The sequence below is a fragment of the Molossus molossus genome, unplaced genomic scaffold, assembly GCF_014108415.1.
Source record: "Molossus molossus isolate mMolMol1 unplaced genomic scaffold, mMolMol1.p scaffold_m16_p_22, whole genome shotgun sequence".
In the NCBI taxonomy this organism is placed as follows: domain Eukaryota; kingdom Metazoa; phylum Chordata; class Mammalia; order Chiroptera; family Molossidae; genus Molossus; species Molossus molossus.
Genome location: NW_023425358.1, coordinates 20,797,762 through 20,824,952, shown reverse-complemented (window position 1 = coordinate 20,824,952; position 27,191 = coordinate 20,797,762). Strand labels below are relative to the sequence as shown.

Below are 27,191 nucleotides of genomic sequence, written 5' to 3'. Positions count from 1 at the left end.
CAAGGGCACACACCTGGGTTGCAGGTTTGATCCCCAGCCCTGATCGGGGTCGTGCGGGAGGGGAACCAATCAATGTCTCTCTCACATCAACGTTTTTCTCTTTTTCTCTCTCTCTCTCCCTCTCCCTCCCTTCCACTCTTATCTAAGAAGCAATGAAAAAATATCCTCAGGAGAAGGAAAAAAATAAATAAATACATTTTATACTGATATTATATATATATATATCTTAAGTATATATCTGAAATATATTTTATGAAACAATTTACTATTACATGTACTAATGCACTCAGATATTTCAGTTCAATTTTATACGAGTCTATATTTCTTTGTTTTTAATACTGGTTGCAATATCCCCTAAAATTGAATCAAGATATGAAGTCTGAAATGAACAATTCATTACAACCTGTTCATATTGCTCTGCACCATCACTCCCTAATTGGACTGGGTCTTGAACTTCTATAATTCCCACCTAACAGGTGTTCAACAGGTGCCTGCTTGGCTTTCTCCATGACATCACTACTTTCTTCCTTTTTTTTAATCCTCATCCGAGGACATTTTTCCATTTTTTGTTCAGATAGGGGGCGAAGAGAAAGAGAGAGAGAGAGAAACATCAATGTGAAAGGGACACATCGAGTGGTTGCCACCCGCACGACCCCAACCGGGGCCAGGGACAAACTGCAACCGAGGTACATGCTCTTAGCGGAAACTGAACCCAGGTCTCTCTGGACCGCAGGCTGACTCTAATCGCTAAGCCAAACCGGCCAGGGTGACATCATTACTTTCATTCACCATGCATTCAGTGCTACAAGCCACTGCTGCCTATAGTAATTTTATTTGTGCCTCTAATAGTTCAGTAAGGTGGATCCCTCATAGATTAATTACCATTTCCATTTGGTCCATGAGAAATTTGACCCGATCAGAGAGGTTGTATGACTTGGGCAGTCACAAAGCTAATAAATGACAGGACCAGGGCTTCCCCTCTGCTGCAGTGACATGTGTGCTGCTTCTGACTCCCTTAGGAAGGCTGTGGGGAAATCAAGCCATTCTAAAGATGCTGCCAGAAAGCTCTATCTCTGGCCCCCAATCTCCCAGAGATAGTATAACCCTTCAGTCTTCTGATTGCCCCAGTGAGTAGCCCTTCTATACCTAGCAATGCTCAGTGAGGTCAATATGATTAATGAACGCAGCTTGCAAGTAGGACCTCAGTTGGAGACAGCAAGCCTGGGCAATGTGCTATTTGCCAGCCACCCTGTCCTGAGGGAGAGTGGCACAGAGGAGACAAAGGTGGGCTGCCAGGAAGCCCCTGATCCCAAATTCTGTTGGGCTCTTGGGCTGAGCTAGGCTTAGCTGTGCTGTGCTATGCCATGGCCCAAAGTGGCAGTGGCACACCACTGACTCCATATGATCTGTAGGCTCCCAGTTCCCTAGCCTTCTCCCCAAATCCAGAGGCTGGGGGCTTCCAAGAGCTCAGAGGGACAAGACCATTTCCCAAGGCTACTGAGACAGCAGGTTGGGGTTCTCGCTCCCCTTGTTTTTCTAGCTGTCTGTTTTCTACCCAGGCATACCTCAGCCCCTCTGGTTGGCAGGCTCTGTCAGGTATGGTCCCTATGCCAATAACCTCTTTATGTGACAGTGGAAGATAAAGCTTGGTCCCAATGAACCAATCTAAGCCCCTCTTCCAAGCTTTCCTCTCCAAACCAACCCAAACGAAGAGAAACACAGTTCCAGCAGAAAGCCCAAGGTCACAGGCTAAAGGATTGATCCTCCTCATCTCAACCACTGGGAAACCAGATGGAATGTGAGGGAGAATGAATAGAGTGGGCACTTTGAAGCCTACCAACCTAAGTTTCCATTCCAGATCCTCCACCTAAGGGACCATGGGCAAAGTACCTGTCCCTCCTTAAGTCTCAACTTCATCTTTAAGCAGGACCATAACACACACTTCACATTTTATAAGTCCACAATGAAGAATAAATGTATATAAAGGCCTAACATGGCGGGTGGCCAGCAAATGATATTTGCAGGTTACCTCACATTTTCACATCCCTTTTCTCTTCTGACTGGTCCACATACACAGCCACATACCCATGTGGCAGGACAGAATTATCTCCATTTTACACAAAAGCAATTGAGGCCCCGAAAGATTAAGGAATTTACTTAATGACACACAGACTATAACTCTTGGCTTTTGATCCCAGCTCTACCACTTTATGGCTGTGTGAAAGGGGCAGAAAGCTCCATTCTCAGAGCCTCCCGTTCCCCATCTGTAATATGGAGGCAATGCCACCTTCTCAAAGGGCAGTGATCAAGATCACACAAGAGCTGACACATTTTCAGCACTGGCCGTGTACTAGCTCTACCAAGTACTACACAGGCACACAATTCCCCAAGGAAGTAGCTTTTATTATCTCCATTTAATAGACAAGAAAACTAAAGCTCAGCATGGTTGAGTAATCTGTCCAAGGTTACACAACCTAGAAGTGGAAGCTGCCACTTGAGCACTAAACTATCCAATAAAGAGAAAGTGCCCTACATATAACACCACTTCAATACCTGTCACATTTCCTTCCCTCTTCTTCCCCGCCCAGTAGAGAACCACTTCCCTCTGTGCTGAGAGGGGCAGGAGTAAGCAACATGAAAATGTGGAAAATTAAGAGCGAATATGGTTGATCACAGATCCAGGGACAACAAGGTGGGGGAGCTCCCTCTCCCACCAGAGCTGGAAAAAGGGAGGACAAATAAAAAGCTGACCTACTTTGCACACTGGGCAACAACTTCTGGAGTTCATTAACTAAGAGGTGGTAATGACTGAATGTATAAATAGCTTTTATGCCAATGCCATAATAACCAATGACAGGAAACTGGAATGTAAGAGAGGGTGAGTTGGTAGTGTGCAAATGGCTAATTGTCAGGGTTGGGAGACCTGTGAGATCACCCAGTCAGTCTACTCCCTCCCCAGATAGCCAGGGAGGCCTGTAGCCCAGAGGATAAGTGATCTGCCCAAGGCCACACTGTGAGTCAGTGTGGAAAAGGGAAACTGTCGGTAGCATCCTGGTGCTCCCTCCTGAGGTCTGGCAGCCCCTGACTTGAAGACAGGGCAGTGTCCAGGCTCCCTGTCTAGATGAGTCTGGCTTGCTCCCCCCACTCCCAATGCAAACTAGTTCTGGGCCTGCCTCCCTTTCCCATACGAAATTCCCTGGCTTTGCCCCTTCCAGCCCTGGGTCAATGCACAATGGTAAACAGGTTCTCTCCACCCTTTACTGGCCTAAGTGCCCTGGGCCTCTGCCCAGCTCTCCACTCTGCTCAGCTTCAACTCCCTACCCCCACCCTGAGATTCAGATGGAAGAAATGGTTCCTTAGGCACCAGTCTTGCTGGCTCTCGCTCTCTCTCTCTCTCTGGTCAATCTCTCTCTCTCTCTCTCTCTCTCTCTCTCTCTCTCTCTCTCTCTCTCTTTCTCAGCTAGGGAAAGGCACTGACCAAAGCAGAAACCCCCAGGACAACTCTTCCTGACAACTGTAGAAAGGTATGGAGACTAATTTCAATAAAAGACATCCCTTCCCCAAGCCCCCATCCCTACCAGGAAGAATAATGTTTGAAATTCCACATCTGGCAACTAGGTCCTCAGATCACAATCTCACTGTTGGCACCCCAGTCACCCTGACTCAAGTTAAGGCCCCCTTAAGCATCCTTACCAAATTGCTAGATCTTACTGATATATCTTTTTTTTTTTTATCCTCACCTGAGGACATTTTTCTATTTTTTGTTCAGGTAGAGTGGGAGGGGGAGAGAGGAAGAGAGAGAGAAACATCGATGTGAAAGGGACACATCGAGTGGCTGCCACCCGCATGACCAACCAGGGCCGGGGACAAACTGCAACCGAGGTACATGCCCTTAGCGGGAACCGAACCCAGGTCTCTCGGGACCGCAGGCCGACACTCTAACCGCTGAGCCAAACCGGCCAGGGCTTACTGATATATCTTACCAAATTAGTCTTGACTCACTACTTACATAAAGTCCCTCTTCCTCCCAGACTCCTTCAAGGCTCCCTACTGCCTTCCTTGCCTAACTTCTGTTCCCTCTAAACATCCCTCTTTTTTCCCCAGTCCTATATCTCTAGGTAGCCCTCTCTCTGAGCTGTCCTCCCTCACCCCTATCCCCACTTTTATTTAGTCCCACTCATCTTCTTTTTTTTTTTTTATCCTCACCCGAGGACATTTTTTCATTTTTTGTTCAGGTAGAGTGGGAGGAAGAGAGAGAGAGGAACAGAGAGAGAGAGAGAGAGAAACATCGATGTGAAGGGAACACATCGAGTGGCTGCCACCCGCACAACCGACCAGGGCCGGGGACAAACTGCAACCGAGGTATGCGCCCTTAGCGGGAACCGAACCCGGGTCTCTCAGGACCGCAGGCCGACGCTCTAACCGCTGAGCTAAACCAGCCAGGGCCCACTCATCTTCTTAAGCCTCAGTCAGGACTTCTTCTCATCTTTACAAAGCCTTTCCTAACTACCCAGGGACAGAACACAATCAGCACCTCATTATATTCCATGTACATCTCTGTAGGGGCTGTTTTCCAGGCCCTGAATCTACAAAAACGAAAAAACACATTCCCTGCCCTTGAGGAGGTCAATCTGGCAAAAACAGATAGCTGAGTAAGAAACTAGTACATATAAAAGTGCTATCACAGAAGCATGTAAAAGGTGCTAGGAGACTACAAGAAGCCTGCAGGATGGGAGAAAGGGTATTAAGGTAAAGCTTTAAAGAGGAGCTATCTTTTGAGATAGTCCTTGAAGGGTGACAGGAAGTGGCCAGGTTGAGAAAGGGCAAAGGGCACCCCAGGTGGAAGACCCAGTATGAGCAAGCACAAGTTAATAGAAAAGGGCCTGGTTTGTTTGGGGAATGTGAGCAGTCCAGTGGAGCAAGCAACACTTCTCCACCCAACTGTCCACTCTGCTGAGGCAGCATTCCACAAAGTCATCCCTGGAAGGCAGGGGTTCTGCTTGTCTCATTCTCTGCAGTGTGTCCTGGGCCTAGAATAGAACCTGGTACCTAGCTAGTTCTATGTTGACAGATTCATCAGCTTTGTGACCTCCAGCACTCTGAGTTTGTTTTCTCCTCAGGGAGATAGGAATACTGTCCTCTACCTTAAGATCAGGTGGGTAAAGCACAGACAGTACTTGATAAAGAGCACTCCGCCTCTGGCCTGATACCAGCTCTGGATCTTCCTTTAAGTCCAGCACAGGACTGAACACAGATGTGCCTGATGATGGCCTTTTACAACATTATAATTCTGATATTCAATTAACATAACTGAATGTCTGTTATAACACTTACCAGGCACTTGCTATGCAGCAGACATGGTGCTCAACACTTAACTTACACTATTTAATTTAATCATAATGACAGCCCATTAGATAGGTCCTCTAATTATCACTCTCCTTATGCAGATTAAGAAACTCAGATTTTCAGCCAGCCAGTAACTATCCAAGGCCCAAGGTGAACAGAGGACAGCTCTAAGAGGTGAATCCAGGCCCTGCTCTGCTCCTGCTCTACTCAACTCAAGAACTGAGTGCCATCCACAAGGCTGAGTGCACATAAACTCTGCTCCCAGAAAGAATGAAGTTTAGTGGATTCAGAGCCATAAACTGTGTGACGCTTAGCAACTCATTTTACCTTTCTGGAATTTGGTGTCTGCCTATGTAAAATGGGAATTACAATGATAAGTATGTCTCACAGAATTAAATGAGGTGCTGTCAGTGAAAGCCTGTCCACGAGGTAGGCTGTTAAATGAAATGGCATTACCATGTGACTACGCTGGGAAGATGGAAGGAGTCACTCAGAAGCAGGACAGGAAGGCCAAGATGAAAGTCCACAAAAACACAGGAGAGTGGTGGTAATTATGAAACAAACTCTGACTTTTTCCACAAGTGACTGCCACTACCCAGGAGGGCATAGGCTCCAAGCAGCCCTATGGCTGCATTATTTGGGTGACTCTTTCAGGAGACCCACCTCTGTTCTCACTTCTGCTTTATCTTCACAGGCCAAGGAAAAAGAAAGATCAGGGCCTTCATAGTCAGGGTCACCTGAAGACTCTGTTCCAAATGACTCAATGAGGAACTGACTGGGGGGATTCCCAACCTGCCCTGGCAGGCCAGAAAGTTCCAGACCACAAGCTGAGTGGTACCAGTTCCTGCCTTACCCACAAGGCCCAAGGGGGTAAGCACATGAGGCCATCTGGATCCTCATACCCATGCTGCTTTGTTCTCTCACTATTATGTCAAAGGCCTGAAGTGAACCTCAGAATATAATTCACACTAAAATTTAAAGAGTTGCTATGTACCATGGATCCTTTACTTTGTGGCAGACACTGTGCTTTACCACCATTACCTCCCTCAATCCTCATAACAACCCCGCCTCCCAATGCCAACATCTGGCCCATTTAAAGACTCTGAGAGGTCACATGACAAGAAAGTGACAGGACAGGACTTGAAGCCAGGTCTGCTGGTGTCTTGAAACCAGGCTCTCCCAAACCCAAATTTAGATTATTTTTGTGAAACTAAGATGGTGGAAGGGGGGGGGGGGGGGCGGGGAGCAGCAGCATCCTCCAAAAGTGGCTGACTGGGAAGGATCTCTTCTGGACACACAGAGTCCACAGCCCAGAGTGCACTGAGGAGGAACAAGCATTCTCCACACTATGCTTCTAGGCCCCCTCACTACCCACCTGCTTCTGCCTTGTCTTGGGGTACATGTGAACAGCTGTGTATGGAGAACAGGGACAGGAAGTGTGCCATTCATTATAATAACTAAACAAAAAAACCTACTAGAAGAGTAGATACTTAGGGGTGAGCTGAAGTCTTAAGGCTGGGACAGGAAGAAACCACAGGTGGCCACCAGCTTTGGTAAAATGAAAAATTAGAAAGAATCCTTGGTTCCAAGCCCAGTTCCATCACTCGCTCAACCTCAGTTTCCTTGTCTACAAACGGTAAAATAAAACTTACCCTACTGATTTCCCACTGCTCCTGTAAAGATTCCTGCAAGGCAATGGGTCTGAAAGCACTTGGCAGACCAAAGAGCTAGACAAATCAAAGCATCCTTTGATTTGATTAAGCTCCCCAAAACACAAGGGCCACTGGTCCTACACACAAAAACAGATCATTTCACAAGAGGATCAGAGCATGTCAGAAGCATTGGCCTCTGTATGCTGTGCCATGACAACTCCTCACACTTGTGTGGTACCTCATAAAAAATTCTCAAAGCTCTTTTCATATACTCCTAGGTCAGTTTCAGAAAGTTAGAAGCAGACAAACTCTTTAACATCATCCCGTTGAAACTGCCTTAGATTAGCCTGGCTGGTGTGGCTCCATAGATTGAGCATTGTCCCATGGACTGAGAGGTCCCAGTGTGATTCCCATTCAGGGTTCATGCCCAGGTTGTGGGGTCCATCCCCAGTAGGGGGCGTGCAGGAGGTGATGTTTCTCGCTCACATAGATATTTCTATCTCTCTCTCCCTTCCTCTCTCTCTCTGAAAAAAAAAACCAAAAAACATATATTTTTAAAAACTACCTTAGTTTTTATCTGGGGGAAACAAGCTTAGAAAGCGTAAGCAATTTTCTCAAGGTCACACAGCAAGTTAGGGGCCCAGTGAGGCCCTGGACTCAAGTCTCCTAACCCCTGTTCTGCAGTCTTTGTTTACATTTGCTCCCAACCTAGTTATCTCATTTGATCCTCACAATACTTCTATACACAGGCTATCCCTTTAACTACTTGTTGAATGTCTGACATCCCTGCTAGGGTGTAAGTTCTGGGAGGGCACGACCAGGTCTGTATCCCCTAAGCCTAGCACATGGTTGCACACATAGTAAGTGCTTAATGAAAAACAGGGAACATTAGCCCCCTGGTCAGGTCAGGGGATGTGTCTAAGTTACATACCACCAAGGTTAATGGTGGAGCCGGCAGAGCCCTTTCCCACTACTAGCCTAAATTCACATTTCTAGCCAGAATCTCTCAGCTCTGAGAAACAGCTGGTTGTGCTCTGAAGTGCTGAGGTGTTCGCCTTCTTATAGGCACTGGACTTGCTTCCACCTATGCTAGCTGAGGTATCAGCTCCAGGAACACAATAATGACTTAAAGTGAGGTCAAGTTAGCCTTCAGCTATCATCTGCCTCCCCTTGATCAGCTAATGCTGTGCCCAAACCCCAAATCTACCCTCCTGAGCTACACACCGCCCTAAAGTAGGTTGTCCATGCCCTTAAACCTTACTCCTCTCTCCTTGAAGCCTTTCTTGCCACCCAATATGTTTACTGGGCAGAGACCACAAAGTTCGGTACCATTCACCCCACCCTCTCCCAACCAGGCCAGCTAACCCGCTCTCCTACTGGAGACAAAGAACCCCTTGATGTGCCCTGGGCATGCCAGCCATGCCAGGCACCTTGGGGAGCCCAGGGCTATGACAAAGCAGAGTCAGCAGCAGCTCGCTGTCCACTACAGAGAAAGGTCACAGTTGCTCTTCCCTCCCTGTGGCCAGACGGCCCCAGGATTGGTTCTGTGAGAGTCCAGGGCCACTTTGGCCTGTCCCAAAGCCCTTCCAACTCCCTATAGTCCAACTCCCTATAGACCACACAGCCAGTCAGGCACCAAGCCCTACTGATTTGCTGGCCTCTTCATCCTCATAGCTCCAGACCTCTTCCAGACCTCTCCATAGCCCTTTTGGGCTGTCCCAAACTCTCCCAACTTGTCTCAGTACCATCTTCCACACCAGCACCAGACTGACTTTGATGAAACATAGAAGGCCTTGGTCTGACATTCAGAGCTAGGCATGGTCTGCCCAACCTACTTTCCTAGCCTCCCCTTGCTTCACATGATTCTCCTGCTTCCTGCTCTTCTTGTCACCTCTACATACCACATTTCTCAAACAGTTGGCTTTTGGGGGCACTTTTTACATGGTTCCCTCCTGTCCAATGGAATGCCCTCCCTTACTTCTGAGCTCTGGATCAAATGCCACTTCTTTTTCTAGGCTCCTATAAGTGGAGCTAGCTGCTTCTTCCTCTATATTCTCAGAGCAACCACATACCTCAATTATAGCTTTTATTGCTCAACATTACAGTGATTTGTGTGTGGTTCATTTTCCAACAAATCTGTGAATTCCTTGAGGGCAACAAGACACAGATATCTTGTTCAGTTCTGTATCCCTTGTCTCTATCACAGGGGCTGGCAGAGTAGGTGCTAAATAGATGTTTTATAAATAAGCCCACTGCTAAGAGGGATAAACTAGCAAAAGTAACCTAGGCTTTCTCTCCCAGGCTCCTGAGTCTGCTATTTCCCTACCTGAAGAACAGTGAAGAGCTAAACTGTGACAGCCTCTGAGGAGCTGGACAGGTCACAGAATAGAGTGTGGTGAAATGAGACTGAGAAGGGAAAGAGAAAGATGAAATAAAGCAAGCTAATAAAAATAAATCAACTAAATAAATCAACTAAAGGAGACCTCCTCCCCCTTAGTGTGACGATGAAAGTGATCAGCCAGGGCAATGACAATGGATGGATGATGGCAGGGTTCTTCTCTGGTGGGCAATGCACCCTGGCCTAGAGGTTCAATTGGCTTGGAATAAAGAAGAGAACGTGCAGTGCCATATAGCTGGAGTAGCAAAGGGCTAAATCAGAAGATCTGGAATCTCTCCCTAATCTGGCTCCATTGTTAACTAACTATGAAGCTTCTTCAGGTTTTGGGTTCCTCACCTGTACACAAAGCATAATCCCTCCCTTACCTACATAGAAACACTTTTTTCCAAAAGGAACAGACTGGATATCAAAGCCAGATGGCCACTACACAGTAGTTAGGGATTAAGAGCAATGCAGTGTGGACTCTGGCTATGGGAGAGCTAAACCAAGTCTAATCTAGACATCCTTCCAAGAATCTTCTTTCACCAGGTCTTCTCTGACTTAGTTGTCCATGGCCTTTCACTGTATTGAGACCTGCCTTGCTCTCCACACTGGGATGGAGAGGTAGCCAGGTTTCTGCTAACTCCTGCTCTGGGTGTGGGGGCCTCAGGGACTGGCAAGTACCTGGCACCCTGCCTGCTGCCATCTTAGCAAAGTTCAGTGACTGGATTCAGCATTGAGAAACAGGTTCTAGTCCCAGTTCTGCCATTTACTATCTGGCAAACCTTGGGCACTTTCTTTCCTGATCTTCAGAGTGTTCATCTACAGAATGGAGATAATTCCCTGGCCAGTTTGGCTCAGAGGTTAGAGTGTCGGCCTGTGGTCTGGAGAGACCCGGGTTCGGTTCCCGCTAAGGGCATGTACCTCGGTTGCAGTTTGTCCCCGGCCCTGATTGGGTCATGTGGGTGGTGACCACTCAATGTGTCCCTTTCACGTCGATGTTTCTCTCTCTCTCTCTCCCCCTTCCACTCTATCTGAACAAAATATCAAAAAATGTCCTCAGGTGAGGATAAAAAAAAAAAGAGAGAGAGAGAGATAACCACACCTTTCAGAGAAAAGTGAGGGTTCATCATTGGTTAGGGTTGACTCCTGCCCACAAGAGATGGACCTCACTCAGCGACTTCTCTGGCCCCCACCACATGGACCAGTGAACCTCGCCTGGGAACGCTTCAGTAAAATTTTCTTGCCTGCCTTTGCAGCTCAAAAAAAAAAAGAGAGAGAGAGATGGACCTCACTCACACCTATCATCAGAGCCAAAGAAAGAAAGAAAATAAAAAGACAAGACCATTCCAGTCTTTAAGAAGGGGAATAACATTCATTGGGTACCTACCGTGAGCCAGCCTCTTTTCAAACATCAGCTCATTTAAACTTCACAAAAACCCTGCAGTCAATATTATCATAATCATTTCAGCGAGAAACAGGCTGAGAAAAGTGAAGCAACATGTCCAAGGTCACACAGACAATCGGACTCCAAAGCTTGTATGAGGAAGGAGCACAGAGCACCTTCTTTCCTCCACCTTATTCTAACCAGATTGGGTGGCTGGACCAGAGCCAGACCTCACTGGCCCTCTGGAGGTCCTGTTTCAGACACAGATGCTACGAGGACAAAACATCAAGCAGGCCCCATCACCTTATCTCTTTCCCACAGCTTAGGATTTCCTAACAGGCGGACATACAGGCACCTTCCCAGGGCAGCAGCTGGTGCGCTGGCCCCCTCCTTCACCAAGTCAAGTCTTGTCTGAGGCTCTAGAACACCCACAGGGCCACTAAACCGGATTTTCCTTTGAAGCTGCAGGAAGAAGAGGAGGAGAAAAAATGGAGGGCCTGTGGTCTACAGTACTAGACCAGGGCCCACATATGCAGATGCCTCCTTCCAGATGGGCCACCCACTCTATTACCAGCTCCTTGCTCTCTTGGGAACTGTAATAGTTCAAGAAAATAGGATGCTCTGAGTTTATAAACTGGAAAAGGCGGTGGGAAGGCAGGGAGGCAGGCTCTGGCCTGCCAGGAAGGCCATGGCCAAACCCCAACAAAAACTGGCACAGAACAAACTATAAGGATACCAATTAAACCAATTCTACAATTTACAAAGTCATAGGGCTGCCATAATTGGCTAGAAGTAGTGGAGGGCCCAGGGGACAGGAGAACTGAATCAGCAGAAGACAATACTGCTGTTCCAGATGTTTCTCCCTGGGCCCAACTCAGATCCCTCTCTCCCCTAACAGGAAGCCAACACCCACGGGATCCTAGAGAACATACCTCCTCACCTCATCTGGCCTGCTACACTGAGCAGACTGAAGCTGGGTGGGAAGTTCCAGCCTCAGGAGGCCAGTTCTGATAATCACATGGGAAAAGAAGAGGGAGGTCAGGGACCCACCTCTCAGGCCATCTCCCTGAGTCCAAGAGACCTGGTATCTGTATCTTTCCCTTCCTGACCACCTCCTCTATGCTACAAAATGGACTGCACCCCCACACACACACCCCTAGCCAAAAACAAAATAAACAAAAAAAAAACAAGGTCTGTTCTTCCTACCCCCAAAGTTATAGGAATGGGAACATTACTACTCCCACCCTTCCTTGCTGGGGACATTTTTTTCTCTCCGTCTGGTCCTTCCCAGGCTTCAACATCAGCTAATTTCCCAGCCAAGCCAAAAGAACTAATGCTGCCAACATCCACGTCTGTGTCTATGCCACCCACAGGGCTCTTCACTGGCTGGCTGCTTTCTTGCCTTTCTCCACTTACTGGCCACTGCTCAAGTGGGTAGGGACCATCTTAGTCCCACCAAAGGTTCTCTGCAGAGTAGGCTCAAAAGATAAATAAGCTAAAGAAGTAAAAAAGGCCTAGGGCTAGAAATCAGGAGTTCTAGGTTCAATTCCTGATGTTGCTCCTAATAGACTGAAGAGGTAAGGCTAATCATTTCTTTCAAGCCTCAGTTTACCAATCTGTATGATGACAGCTATCTCTAAGATCACTTTCAGCTTTCTGACTTGAAGTGTCTGTCAGTAAATGTTATTTAGTAAGTAAATATTAACTAATCATTTATTTTGCTGCAGGCCTGAGGAGAAAAGGTGAATAAGTCTGGTACTAGCTCTAAAGCTGATCAGTCTAATGAACTGGTAATGACAACACACACATACCCTTGCTGGATGGTCCCTGTTGGCCTCCTACACTGCTGAGAGAGTCAAAGGTGCTCAGCTGAGCCAAGGAAGGTGAGGGTAGTAGGTAGGTTCTATCTGTCTGGCACCTGATTTTTCTGCTAGGACCATAGGAATATTAATGGATTATGAAGGCAATGGAAACTGTAATGACCTGGAAGTCAGAAATATGGGTTCAAGTCTTCGTTCTATTAATATGTTATGTGATCATAAACAAGTTATTCTCCTCTCTGGACCTCAGTTTCCTCATCTGTAAAATAAGTAAGGACTAAACTGATCAATCTTAAGATCCTTCCAACTCAAACAGTCTATGATTAAGATCTACTCGTGTGCCCTGGCCGGTTTGGCTCAGCGGTTACAGCATCAGCCCACGGGCCAGAGAGTCCCGGGTTCGGTTCTGCTAAGGGCACGTACCTCAGTTACAGTTTGTCCCCGGCCCCAGTTGAGATTGTATGGGTGGCAACCACTTGATGTGTCTCTCTCACATCAATGTTTCTCTCTCTCTCCCTTCATCTCTCCTTCCCGCTCTATCTGAAGATAAATGCAAAAAGATGTCCTCTGGTGAGGATAAAAAAAAAAAATGATCTTACTCATGTGCCTGGCTGGTGTGGCTCAGTGGTTGAGCACTGACCCATGCACCAAGAGGCCACCAGTTTGATTCCTGGTCAGGGCACATGCCCAGGTTGTGGGCCCGATCCTCAGTGGGGGCATGTGGGGGGCCTGTGGGGGACATGGAAGAGGCAGCTAATTGATGTTCTCTCTCATCAAATGCTTCTATCTCACTCTCCTTCTCCCTTCCTCTCTCTCTAAAATCAATAAAGAAAAAATATTTTTTAAAAAAGATCTGCTCTTGCCAGGCACCTAATAGTAACCTGAATGGGGCAGCCTCCGACCTGCTTTCTTCCCCATTTCCCTGGCCCCCAGCAACTGCCAAAACTGATCATTTTGAGACAACCTTTGGCCTAGGATGGCTGAAATGAACCTTTAATCTGGAGCCAGAGTCCCCACCATCTCCACTACTGCAATCAGTGCTAATGTTTCACTTCTTGGGATGGCACATGGACTCCTAGCCCTCAACCACGAGACCGCCCTGGGTTCAGGGCGGTCACCCTGAAACTTCCCATAACTTCCCCTCTTATGGCTATGGGCAAGGACTTACTTTTGGCTTTTTTTGAACCACAACATAAACAAAGCAGGGAACATCAAAGCTTTCAGACACTAGAGATTTTAGGGTACCCAACAGGGTCAAGAAAATGAGGCAGGAGAAAGGAGGGGACCTATGATCCCACCTCAGCCCCAGGCCTACAGATACCAGTGATGCAGAGGGTGTCTGCAAAGCCCGGGTTTGTGGTTGGTGGGTGGGGAAGACAGATGTCTGGCGGCCTGGCTGGGGACTACAGCCAAAGGGAGGTGCTCCCACTGGGGCCTCTCTCTGTCCACAAATACCAGAGGTACGCCCTCATTTTTCTCAATTTTCAGACCCTTAGAAGGAAAAGAAAGAAAACTAACATTTTCTGGGCCACTACTTGTGCCAGGTACTATGCTAGGCACCTTTACATACCTGATTTCACTTAATCCCCACGGTAATCTTGGGAGTAGGTGTTACTGTTGCCCTTTACAGTAAATAAACAGGCTCAGAGAATCAGGATCTTGCCCAAGGTTACACAGCCAGCAAGTGTGAGTTCTTCCTCTGTCTGGCCGTTTTCCACCATACCGCACTGCTCTGTACCCCAAGATGTGGTTAAATGCCCGATAAACATGTAGTAGGAATTAGTAGGAATTCTTACCACTCAGAATTCACCAGAAAATCTGAGTTCTTCCTTCCAAGAACACACAAATATAACTAGAAACTCCTTTCCCATTTCTCAAGACTTTATCCCTCCCAGGGCCCTGGTCCCAGGGTGACAGCCCCTCAATTAAAAATATATCTTAAATCTCCTTTGGGTTCTCACAAACTAATCCCTAGAGAACTGTGACAAAATGTCATTCAGGATGAGGGATCAGAATAAGGGGTGCTCTCTGAGTCCTGGACTGGACTAGGCTTAGCCTGGTATAAGCAAATGGGGAGAGTTTAGAGGACACAGATCTAGTGGGTAGGAGAGAACTCTCCTTAGGGGAGGGGCCTACATTTCTCCAAAGGAGGAGGAGGCCTGGTGAATATGAAGCTTTGGGAATGGGGAAAATCCTGGAAGTGACCTTGATGGGGCTGCTTGTGTGGGGTGAGTTTCTTACACTTCCAGAAGTGTAAGAGAGGCCGCAGGCGCCTTGGGTAGTCACAACTAGTCAGAGAAGGGGAGGAAGGACCCTCTGGAGGAGGGTCATGGCACTTAGCAGTGCTGTAGGACCCCACAGGTGACTGTATTGGTCTATCTCTGTTAAAGGGGAGGCATATCACAAGAGTCTTGTCAGTTCTGTGCAGAACACTGGTCTCATGTGCCAGGACAGCTAGGATGGGAACAGGGGGTGCCAGCCTATAAATACGCTCTCTCTGAGGACTGGGCTCTGGGGGTTCTGTGGGGCAGTGTGACTGCCCAGTTTACCCAGCTTGGAAGGAAGGTGGTGCTCCACTGCCTCACATTTCTCTGCCTGACAGCTGGGTGCCTGGCTGCTCTGGGGGTAGGGGCCTGGATCCTGCTGTCTCCCTGCCCGCACTCCCTCCCCCAGTCTGTTGTAAGAGGAGGTGCGTATTTCCACAGTATACACAGAGACAGCCCACAGTCTGTCCTGGAGGTGAGGCACTGTCACCCTGTGGGAGAGGGGACTGTCTGCCCACCTGTTGCCAGTGACGGGAAAAAATCTGCCTCTGATGGGGAAGGGGAGAACACTTGGGACCGTTCCATGCGGGGAAGGGACTGTCTGCCCCAGGGTGGAACTGTCTGTACCCTAGCTGACCAATGTGGGTCCACCCAGAGGTCTGTTTCTGCTCTGGAGTGAGATGGGGGGAGGACAGTTTGTCCCTTTGAACTCTGCCTAAGATGACCCCCTAATGATGGGTAGTGAGGTGCTGAGACAAGGGCGTCTGTGGGCTTTGGCGGGGAAGGAGCATAGAAAATATGTCTGTTGGGGGAGGGGTAGCCATCTGCGAGCCTGTCGGAGGGTGGCAAAGTCAATCAGCCCTAAGGCCGGTGGCAGCAGTGATGTTGGGCCAAGAGTCTGTCCCGAATTTGGGAGGAGGTTTATCGAAGGGTGGAGGCAGCGGGGGAGGTGGGGTTAGTTTGTCAATCGGTCAGAAGTAGGCTCACGGTGAGGGTGGGGCAGGGGAGGGTCGGTAGTTCCTGGTTGGGAGAGGGACATATCGGTCTGTCCTGAGGGCGTCTGTCCGCATCGAGCCCCTCAACCCCCACCGCGGGTGCCGCGCCCGGCGCCGGTCCCCGACCCCAGGCGCTACTCACGAGCCCTCGGCCCCCTGCGAGCCCACGATGAAGCCGAACTTGTCGATGCGGCGCTCAGCGAAGCCGTTGGCCTCTGAGTCGGAGCCGAGAGAGCTGAGCTCGTCGTTGGCCGCTGCGTCGGGGCCCGGAGCCAGGCTCTCCCGGGTTCCCGAAAGACTTCCCCCCGCCGCAGGCGAGCGCGGCCCGTTCTCTCCAGGGCTCTTCGCCATTACGGCCGCGCCCGCCGCCTCAGCCTCAGCGGACACCTCAGCCGCCTCAGCCGCTTCAGCCGCCTCAGCCACCGCCGACGCCGCCGACGCCCCGCCCATGCGCCGCGCCTATTGGCCGCGGCAAGGACGGAGGCGGGGGCCTAGGCGCTCTTCCCCCTCACGCCCAATGGGCGACGCGAACCCCTGGGCCCGCCCACCTCCCCCAGGATGGCGCCAACCTGCCCGACGTGAGGAGGCGGGGCGGCCGTCATCGGAGCCCTCCCCGCCTGGCTGCCAATCACCAGAGCTCACCTGAAAGTGCTCTTCTGTCCTTTCCGGGTTAGCCGGAGCCGGGTGTGTCACCTGTAGTGCCGCGCAGGCAGTGGCGGAGGGCGTCCACTGAGTATTCCGCATCTTTCTCAAGAGCCCTGGCCCCTCGCGAGATCCCAAGGACGCGAAGTGAGGATTATTTCATCTATTCACTGATGAGGAGCTCTGAGGAGATTCAGGATAGGTTCAGGGACTAGCCCAGAAACACAGTTCAACAGCTCCTTCCCGCTGTTCACTGCTTCTTGGGCTTTAAGTGAGCTCGTGAGAGGCCTATTAAGAATAATAACCAGGGAGACATCTGCAATAGTGTCAACAATAAAACATTTTAATTAAAAAAAGAGCCTTAGCCGGTTTGGTTCAGCGGTTGGACCGTCAGCCCATGGACCGAAGGGTCACAGGTTGGATTCTGGTCAAGGGCATATACCTGGGTTGCAGGTTTGATCCCCGGGTAGTGTAGGAGGCAACCAATGGATGTTTCTCTCTCGCTCTCGCTCTCTCTCACTCACTCCCTCTCTTTCTTTTCTTTTTTTATCCTCACCAGAGGGCATTTTTCCATTTTTTGTTCAGATAGAGTGGGAGGGAAAGAGGAAGAGAGAGAGAAACATTGACGTGAAAGGGCACATCGAGTGGCTGCCTCCCGCACGACCCAACCAGGGCTGGGGACAAACTGCAACCGAGATACGTGCCCCAGAAGGCAAGGAACCCGAGTCTCTCTGGACCGCAGGCCGATGCTCTAACCGCTGAGCCAAACCGGCCAGGGCCTAATGGAAAAATATTGTCAAGTAAGAATTAACAAAAATTACATTTAATTAAAGATAATAATAACCAACATTTATTGAGCCACACACTGCCCAAAGTTCTACCTACTTTCTCTTATAATCCCCCCCCCCAGCTTTAAGATATAATCAACATACCGTAAAAAATCACCTGTTTAAAGTGTATAATTCAGTGGTTTTAAGCCTACAGAGTTGTGCAACTGTCACCATAATCTAGTTTTAAAATATTTTTATCACTCCCAAAAGAAATTCCTATCCACCAGCAGTCACTCCGGAACCTTCCTCCTCCAGTCCCTGGCAACCACTAATCTGCTTTCTGTCTCTGGAGATTTGCCTTTTCTGGACATTTCATATAAATGGAAATATATAGTATGTGGCCTCTGAGTATCTGACTTATTTCACTTAGCATATAGTGTTTTCAAGGTTCATTCATGTTGTAGCATATACCATTACTTTATTTCTCTTTCTGGCTGAATAATATTCCGTCATATGGAAACATTTTGTTTATCCATTTGTCAGTCATGGTCATTTGATTATTTCTATTTTGGGGCTATTTTGAATATGGCTGCTATGAACATTGAGGTACAAACTTTTGTGGGAAAATATTTTTGTTTCTGTTGGCTAAATACCTAGGAGTGGGAATTTCTGGGTCACATGGTAACTCTGTTTAAACCTCTTGAGGAACTGGCAAGCTGTTTTCCAAATTGGTCAGACCATCTCTTATAATCTTTCAGCAACAAGGTAGATGCTATTATTTGTCCCATTTTACAGTTAAGAAAACTGAGGTGCAGGGAAGTGAAGTCAGCTCTCTAGGGTACCAGAACTAATCAGGGTGTGGCAGAGCCAGGATTTGAACCTAGCTCTTACCAAAAGCTTATATTGGGAGGCATGAACCAATTGTATCTACACAGACTTTGCTCCCACCAGCCTACTTCTGACCCCAGGGATTGTCAACACTTAGAGCCATAATGATAGCTCTTCACTTAAGTTCAGTACCATGTTATCATCTGACACTCTACTGCAGACCTGTAAGGGAGACAAGTCCAGAGACAGGAAAGGAATGAAAGAGCTATAGGGCCTGGGACAGGCTGGCTGCTAGGGGAACCAAACCAAGTCCCAAGAGGCGAGTCTTAAGACTTCAGTGATTTCACCAGTCATTTCCTTGATGCCATGTGGCCCAGACATTCTTGAAGACTTTGCTGTACAGTCTTCACATTCCATAGGTTTCTGGTTATCCATAAACAGGGCAACAGCAGATAAGGAAGTGGGCACAAGCTATTTTGATCTTAAATTATCAGTCTAGCCCAGCTGGTGTGGTTCTGGATTGAGCACTGTCCCATTAACAGAAGTACCAGTTCAAATCCCAGTCAGGGCACATAACCAGATGCGGGCTCGATCCTCAGTAGGGCATGCAGGAGGCAGCCGATCGATGTTTCTCTCTCATATCAATGTTTCTCTCGCTCTCTCTCCCTTCCTCTCTCTCTAGAAAATCAATAAAAACATATTTTTTTTTAAAATTCTCACCCTAGTTGGTTTGACTCATCAGTTGGAGCATCGGCCGATTCCAGTCAAAGGCATGTACCTTGGTTGTGGTTCAATCCCTGGCCCAGGTTGGGGCCTTTTGGGAGGCAGCCGAACGATGTGTCTCTCTCACATTGATGTTTCTTTCTCTCTCTCCCCCCTCTGCCCCTCCCTCCCACTCTGTCTTAGTATCAATGGAAAAATAGCCTAGGATGAGGATTAAAAAAAAAAATTCTCAGTCTAGGAGGATGTTCCTCCTCTCCAGTGGCTCCAGACAGAGTGGTGGGCTCTTAGTCCCAGCTCCCAGGAGGGGCATAATGGATGTGGGCCTATCCCAAGAAAGGGAGAGAGGAGCCATATACACCTGGAGCAGATACAAAGCCCCAAGCCTGGCAAAGTATCTACAACCCTTTGACTCCATAATTCTGGTCCTAGGGTCATATTCAAAACATGTTCAGTTCTGTACAGGCACATGTACAGTGATGTTCACCCCAGGGGTATTTGGGGTGGGGTGGGATGGGGATGGGTTAGAGAAACCCAGGTGTCCATCTTTGGGAGACTGGATAGATGTTTCTCAAGTAAAGACCTTTATACCCCAGCTTCTAATTTTCTTTTTTTAACGATTTATTATTATTTTTTCTTTATTGACTGTTAGAGAGAGAGAAAGGGAGAGAGAGGAAGAGGTAGAAACATCAATGAGAGAGAACATCAATTGGCTGCCTCCTGCATGCCCCCCACCAGGGATTTGGCCCACAACCTGGGCTTGTGCCCTGACCGGGAATCGAATCAGTGACCTCTTGGTGCATGGGTTGACGCTCAACCACTGAGCCACATGGGCCAGGCTTTTTTTTTTTTAATTTATTTTTTAATCCTCACCCAAGGATATTTTTCTATTCATCTTCAGATAGAGTGGGAGGGAAGGAGAGAGAGAGAAACATCCATGTGAGAGGGACACATCGACTGGTTACCTCCTGCACGAATTCTACCAGGGCCGGGGACAAATTGCAACCTAGGTACGTGCCCTTGCCAGAATCAAACCTGCGACTCATTGGTCTGCAGGTCAACACTCTAACTGCTGAGCCAAACCAGCCAGGGCATTTCTAATTTTCTTACATTAGATCACTCAGGATTCAAATCTCGGCTCTGTCACTATGTGACCTTGAGCAAATCACTTCTTTTTGAGCCCATTTCCTCATCTGCAAAACGGAAATACTGAAAAAAATACAAGAGTTGTTCTGAGACTTCAGTGTGATAGTATGTGCTAAGCATCTGGCACATGAAGATAACCAATAAATGGAAGCCAAGAGTGGTGGCATTTGTAGTTGGCAAAGGACTTACAAATTCATTATTGCCTTGTGTGTTTCTCATCACAGCCTGTTGCTGCAGCAGGAAAGTTTACCTAATTTAACCAATGACACACATGGTTTGGGAATCTTTGTTTCATGGCTGTGCCTTCTCAATAACTGATGTTCTTGTGCAAAATCATTTAACTTCTCAGAACCTGTTTCCTCTTCTGAAAAATAGAAATGTTAATTACTCAGTGAATTCAGCGAGCTATGTCACTGAAGCCTCCAGCACATAGTGGACACTCTCAATAAATGTTAGGTTTCTTTACTTCAAACTCCAGATCCCTTTAACTTGTTTGATATTACTCTAATGAACCAAAGAGATGAAGTCCTGGCTCAATAGAGTTTATATTCCAGGAGAGGAAGGAGTATTTCAGGTAGTGTGAAAAGGAAAAAAAGTCAGGGTAAGGTATAGATAATGCTGGGGGCTGAGGTGGGGCTTGTGGGGGCAGATGGAAATGAAGCCTCGCTGAGGACCTAGAATAGTGTGAAGGAAGTAGGGCAGAGTGCAAAGCCCTTGAAAAAGAAACAGGCTCAGGTGGTGTGGATAGACTGTAGTGAGAAAGCAGGAGTGAATGAACAATCCCAAGGAATGGCCTGCAGAATCATGTGGTTCACTGGGGTACAAAATGAGAGGTCTTTGGCAATGCTGTGAAACATCCTGATAGACTGACCGCTATAGGGGTTCTTTTGAGGATGAGATGCTTGACCAGGGCTATAGGAATATATTGATAACCTGGAGTCTCATGCAGGTCATTCCTGAAAGTTTAGCCCAAGGTGTTCACACAGGCCCCCTTGTAGTGCTCTCTTGGTATGTAGAGTTTGCATATGCTCAGGAAATCTGTCAGATATCCAGATGTGATAGTCTTTATTTATAATGACAACAGTGGTTCAGAAGGTACCCAATAGCCTTTGATGAACAGGCAAACTGTAAAGCTTCTTCTTTTTTTTTCTATCCTCACCCGAGGATATTTTTCCATTTTTTGTTCAGGTAGAGTGGGAGGGGGAGAGAGAGAGAGAGAGAAACATCGACATGAAAGGGACACATCGAGTGGTTGCCCCCCACATGACCCAACCAGGGCCGAGGACAAACTGCAACCGAGGTACGTGCCCTTAGCGGGAACCGAACCCGGGTCTCTCTGGACCACAGGCTGCCACTCTAACCGCTGAGCCAAACCGGCCAGGGCTGTAAAGCTTCTTTATCCCTACACTGAGAATATCAATTAACAATCTTTTCTTTCCTTTATTGATTTTTTTTTTTAGGGAGAGAGGAAGGGAGAAGGAGAGAGAAACATCAATGAGAGTGAACACTGATTGGCTGCCTCCTGCATGCCCCCTACTGGGGATCAGGCCTACAACGTGGGCATGTGTCCTGACCAGGAATCAAACTGGCGACCTCTTGGTGCAGGGGTCGACACTCAACCACTGAGCCACACCGTCCGGACAACAATTAACAGTCTTTTGGTCCAAGTGGCAGAGAACCCAGCTCAAATGGGCTTAACCCAAAACTGCATTTAGTGGGTGCCATACCTTAAAAAAATTCAAAGGTAAGCAAGTTTCAGGAGCAGTTTGATCCAGAGGTTATCCCCAGGGACTATCAGCCTCATTTCCCCTTTTTCTACTTTTTTGTTCTTCCTATGGTTGCTTCAGCCTCAAGCTAGAGCCCCTCATGGCAGCAGCTCTAGGCTCACATCTTTCTTCCACACAATGAATGACTCCTGATAGCTTCTGTTTAATGGTGAGGAGGCTGTATTCTTTTTATGTATTATCTGTTTATATACACATGCCTATCTCTAATCTAATCACAACAGCTCAGGGGTAGGGAACACTGACTTAATTGAATTCAGCTTAGAACAATAGTAATTTCTTTAATGATATGATAAGGAATAGGAATTTATTGTCTTCATGGATTGTATGGCTCAGCAGTACCTAGAAGTACTCACTTTTTATTTATTTATTTATTTATTTATTTATTTATTTATTTATTTTTATCCTCACCCGAGGACATTTTCCCATTTTTTTGTTCTGGTAGAGTGGGAGGGAGAGAGAGGAACAGAGAGAGAGAGAGAAACATCAATGTGAAAGGAACACATCGAGTGGTTGCCACCCGCACGACCGACCAGGGCCGGGGACAAACTGCAACCGAGGTACGTGCCCTTAGCGGGAACCGAACCCGGGTCTCACAGAACCGCAGGCCGACGCTCTAACTGCTAAGCCAAACTGGCCAGGGCTCACTTTTTATTTATTTTAAAAATATTTTTCTTTATTGATTTTATAGAGAGAGGGAGAAAGGGATAGAAATATCGATGAGAGAGAACATAGATGGGGATTGAGCCTGCAACCTGGGTGCGTGCCCCAACCAGGAATCGAAGCAGCAACCTCTTGCTGCATGGGTCAACGTCAACCACTGAGCCACACAGGCTGGGTGAATTACTCACTTTTTAACAATGTAGGATAGTTAAGAGCAAATCCCTAAATCAGATAGAGTTAATATTATTAACCTCAAGATCTTACATTTTACTTTTATCTTTAAAAAGTAAACTTTAAACAAATCTAATATACTAATATATATACTTTACATCCATGTGAGAGATACACATCAACTGTTTGCCTCCCGCACACACCCAGACCTGGCCCAGGGATCACACCTGTAACTGAGGTACATGCCCTTAACCGGAATCGAACCTGCGTCTCATTGGTCCAAGGGTCGACACTAACTGCTGAACCAAACTGGCCAGGCCAGTATTTATGCATTTTTTTTTTTTATCCTCACCCGAGGACATTTTTTCCTTTTTTGTTCAGATAGAGTGGGAGGGAGAGAGAGAAACATCAATGTGAAAGGGACATATTGAGTGGTTGCCACCCACACGACCCAACCAGGGCCAGGGACAAACTACAGCCGAGGTATGTGCCCTTAGCAGGAACCGAGCCCCGGTCTCTCTGGACCGCAGGCCGACGCTCTAACCGCTGAGCCAAACCGGCCTATACTCTTAAACATGAACTATATTTTACATTTTTTTTTCTTTTTGAATTACAGGAATAAGTGAAATATTACATATAAGGATTGCTATAACTATACTACTACACCACATATTTCCATTCAAGTATATAGCCTAACATAACCTAATATAACCTTTATGCAATACTGTAATTTCTTTTTTTTATCCTCACCCAAGGACATTTTTTGATATTTTGTTCCGATAGAGTGGGAGGGAGAGAGAGAGAGAAACATCGACGTGAAAGGGACACATCAAGTGGTTGCCACCCACACGACCCAACCAGGGCCAGGAACAAACTGCAACCCAGGCACGTGCCCTTAGCAGGAACCAAACCCAGATCTCTCCAGACCGCAGGCCAACGCTTTAACCGCTGAGCCAAACTGGCCAGGGCAATACTATAATTTTTAAAAGTGAAATAGGTCTAATTGTTCCTGGCCTCCTCTGGGTTACATGACAAGTACTCATTTTGAGCAGCTGGTGCAATTGAAAGTGAAATTCCTTAATGTCTACTACTCCTGGAGCCCTCTGCAAGCAAGTCTTTAAAATTATGGTGACTGTGAAAGCATCCAGTTGTGTCTAGTTTTCCCTGCAAAGCCACACCAGGAACATTTGTCTCCATTTCATTTCATAGTCCAATCTGGTGAAGCAGTGAGGGCAGTGAAGAATGGGAGAGCTGCTTTGGCCTTCCAGAGCCCTCACTGGCTACTTTACCTTGAATCTACCTCATCCAAACAATGGGGCAGATAATCCTCAGAGGATGGCAATGAGAACAAAAAATCTGTGCAAGCAAGGAGCTGCCTACATGCTGCAGGCCCTAAACAAGAAATGCAGAGTTCTGGGCCACATGCTGGGCCTATGGCCTCTGACAGTCACAAGGCTTCCTTGTGGTCAATGGGCCTTCTGCGGCTGAGCCAGGACAGATGTTCATTCAGAAGCTCCAGGAAGCTGGGTTGGGCCCCAGAGGGCAGCTCAAAGGCCCCTTTCACTCACATTCCACCCCGCAGCATTCCTAACCTCCGGTCAGTCTCAGTCATGGAGGGCCTGTGGGATGTGCCAGTCTGTGGAGGAGAGTGCCCTGTCCATCTCTAGAGCCAATCCCAGGAAGAAAGGAGAGCCTGGAGTGTGGGCCTCCCCCCCAGGTCTCCTGATCCCTTCCCTCTTGGAATGAGACCCAGGTGGTGTTCAGGGGGATTTTTGGTGTTGGCCATGAAGAAGCAACTAGCAGTGGGTTCATTTTAGGCACTCCAACCACAGAGCCCACTTTAGAAAGCCAAATTTTAGCCTGGGCCCCTGGAGAAAACTTGCAGCAACCAAGCAGGAGGCAAATGTCAAAAAGGGTGAGGAATAACATCCCACAGACCAAGTTAAAAACTTGGTCCAGCAGTTTGTAATGGAGCCATACAATTGGCACTGTAGAGGAGCCATCTGAGCCTTAGGAGCTCTGAGCTTGGTGGGAGGTGAGATAGGGCAGGGTGGTGACTAAAATACTGGTTCTATGACCTTGAGAATGGCCTTACCCCACTGAGCCCTGGAGATGATGATATCATGGGGCAGCTAGGTGCATCAAATGGAGGGACTACAAAGAAAAGGCTCTGGGAACTGTCGGGGAACATACACGTGAGATGTTCAGAATGAAATCAGCTTTAGATTTAAAACCAGGAAACAGTTCTCTCAGGCTTTCACTTTCCTCCCTCAGAACACCTACAGCAGCAGCACTTATCTCACTGTGATAGCACAGTTCCAAAAATAATAGCCTCCGTCTGGCCCTTACTAGAGAGCAAGGATTGTGACAAGTGTTTTGCACATTTCCTTTTCATCTTGTTGTTGTTAATCCTCACCCTGGGGTATTTTTTCCATTGATTTTTTTTTTTTTTTGCGGGCCTCCTGTACACACCCTGTCCGGGGCTGGGAATTGAACCTGCAACCCAGGTCGTGCCCTTGACCAAGAACCAAACCTGAGACCCTTCGATGCATGGGCCAGTGCTCTAACCACAGAACCACACTAGCAAGGGCTCCTTTCACTTTTTTTTAAAATAATGATTTTTAGAGAGAGAGGAAGAGAGAGAGAAACATCAATGAGCGAGAACATCGATGAGGGAGAACAATGATTGGCTGCCTCCTGCATGCCCCCAGTTGGGGATTAGGCCCACAACCTAGGCATGTGCCCTGACTGGGAATCAAATCAGCGACCTCTTGGTGCATGGGTCGACACTTAACCACTGAGCCACACCGGCTGGGCTCTTTTCACTTCTTTACTGTGACTGTGGATATATGTCTTATCCTATCTGTGCCTCAGTTTACTCAAGGGTAAAAACAGGAATACTCAGTAGTCAGAGAGATTCAGAACTAGAAGGATTCAACACATCATTGCTGACTTTGAAGATGGAGAGAGCCAAGTTCCAAGAAATGCAGGTAGCCTCAGAACTGAGAGTCACCCCCAGCTGACAGATACCAAGGAAATAGGGTCACCCACAAGGAACTGAAATCAGCCAGATCAAGGAGCTTGGAACAGATTCTTCCACTGAGCCTCCAGAGAAAATGCAGCCCAGCCAGTATCTTGATCTCAGCCTTGTGAGACCCAGAGCAGAGAACCCAGCCACACCATGACTAGACTTCTGACTTTCAGACTGTGAGCTAATGAGTAGGTGCTATTTTACCCTCCCTCCTCTAAAACAGGAATACTCACATCAGGATTACATGAGTTAAAATTGGTAAGAGTGTTTAAGACAATTAAGGGGTAAATTGGTTAAACTTGAAAGTCCTTAGAATAGTTCATGGCCTTAGCACAATTAAATAGAGTGGAACTTCAGTTCTCAAATTTCATTCATTCTGAAAGGCTGTTTGAAAACAATCATTTTTCCCATTACAAATAATGTAAATTGGATTAATCTGTTCCACACTCCCAAACGATTCCATTTTAACTTTTCTTATATGCAGTACATGTCTAATGTACTGTTGAATCTATAAATACTTTAAAATCAAAAAGGACATTGCGTTGGCTGGTTAGGCTGAGCGGTTAGGGTGTCAGCCCTCAGACCAAAGGGTCATGGATTCAATTCCCGGTCAAGGGCATGTATCTGGGTTGCAGTTTGATCCCTGGCCCCAATCGGGGTTGTGTGGGAGGCAACCAACCAATCAATGTGTCTCACACATTAATGTTTGTTTCTCTCTCTCTCCGTCTCCCTCCCTCCCTTCCGCTCTATCTAAAAAAGTCAATGGAAAAATATCAAGTAAGGATTAACCAAAAAATAAAAAAACAAAAAAGACATGAAATGTAAATGAAAAGTTAACAAAAAAGAAATGAAATGTACAGTAAAAAATGAAAACTTAATAAGCTGCAAAAGCAAAAACCGAAAAATTCACAGCACAATTTCCTGAAAAAAAAAAAATTTTTTTTTAATCCTCACCCGAGGATATTTTTCCATTTTTTGATCAGCTAGAGCAGGAGGGAGGGAGAAGAGAGAGAGAGAAACATCGATGTGAAGGAGACACATCAAGTGGCTGCCACCCGCACGACCCAATCAGGGCCGAGGACAAACTGCAACCAAGGTACATGCCCTTAGCGGGAACCGAACCCAGGTCTCTCTGGACCACAGGCTGACGCTCTAACCACTGAGCCAAACCAGCCAGGGCAATTTCCTGAAATATTAACAATGTGAGGTTTAGTGGTAAACTGACTCATATTTGCACAGTCTTTCCTGTGTCACCTGAGAGATATCAGCATGAAAGTGTTGATAAGCTAAGAAGCGAATTGTTTGAGATGAGAGACATTCAAGAACTGAGGTTTGACTGTACATTGAAAAAAACAAAACCTCATTATGTCCCTGTACTCACTCAGGGTAAGATACCTGCCCAAGGTCAAAGAGCCAATGAGGTGATGGGTTATTCCAGGCCTGCAGGAAACCGCTACCCTCAAGTCTCATCTGCATGTGTCTCATTACTGCCCACTGACCCAGGAGTTGCATCTCACCCATCCTTGTTCTTCTGTGGTCCTGGTGTGTTGAAGACATCTGTATTAGACTGTTAAATACACGGGGCTATGCATTTA

At 47.3% G+C, this 27,191-nt stretch overlaps 1 protein-coding gene across 6 annotated transcripts in view; it reads right to left on the bottom strand.

Moving 5' to 3' along the window:
* The window catches only part of TBC1D10A (TBC1 domain family member 10A), a 32,726-nt gene extending 16,476 nt beyond the window's left edge, over window positions 1-16,250 (bottom strand). For 2 of the 6 annotated variants that reach the window (XM_036276479.1, XM_036276483.1), the window contains exon 1: window positions 11,066-11,363. Coding sequence is in view for 1 of the 6 variants with exons in the window: in XM_036276478.1 (XP_036132371.1) it covers window positions 15,984-16,192 (209 nt within the window). In the remaining 5 variants the exon portion in view is untranslated. Of the gene's footprint in view, window positions 1-11,065; window positions 11,365-12,745; window positions 12,844-15,983 lie in introns of those variants that run through there. The other 4 variants (XM_036276480.1, XM_036276478.1, XM_036276484.1 and 1 more) reach the window with 4 other exon arrangements.
* Between the last annotated feature and the right edge of the window lie 10,941 nt (window positions 16,251-27,191).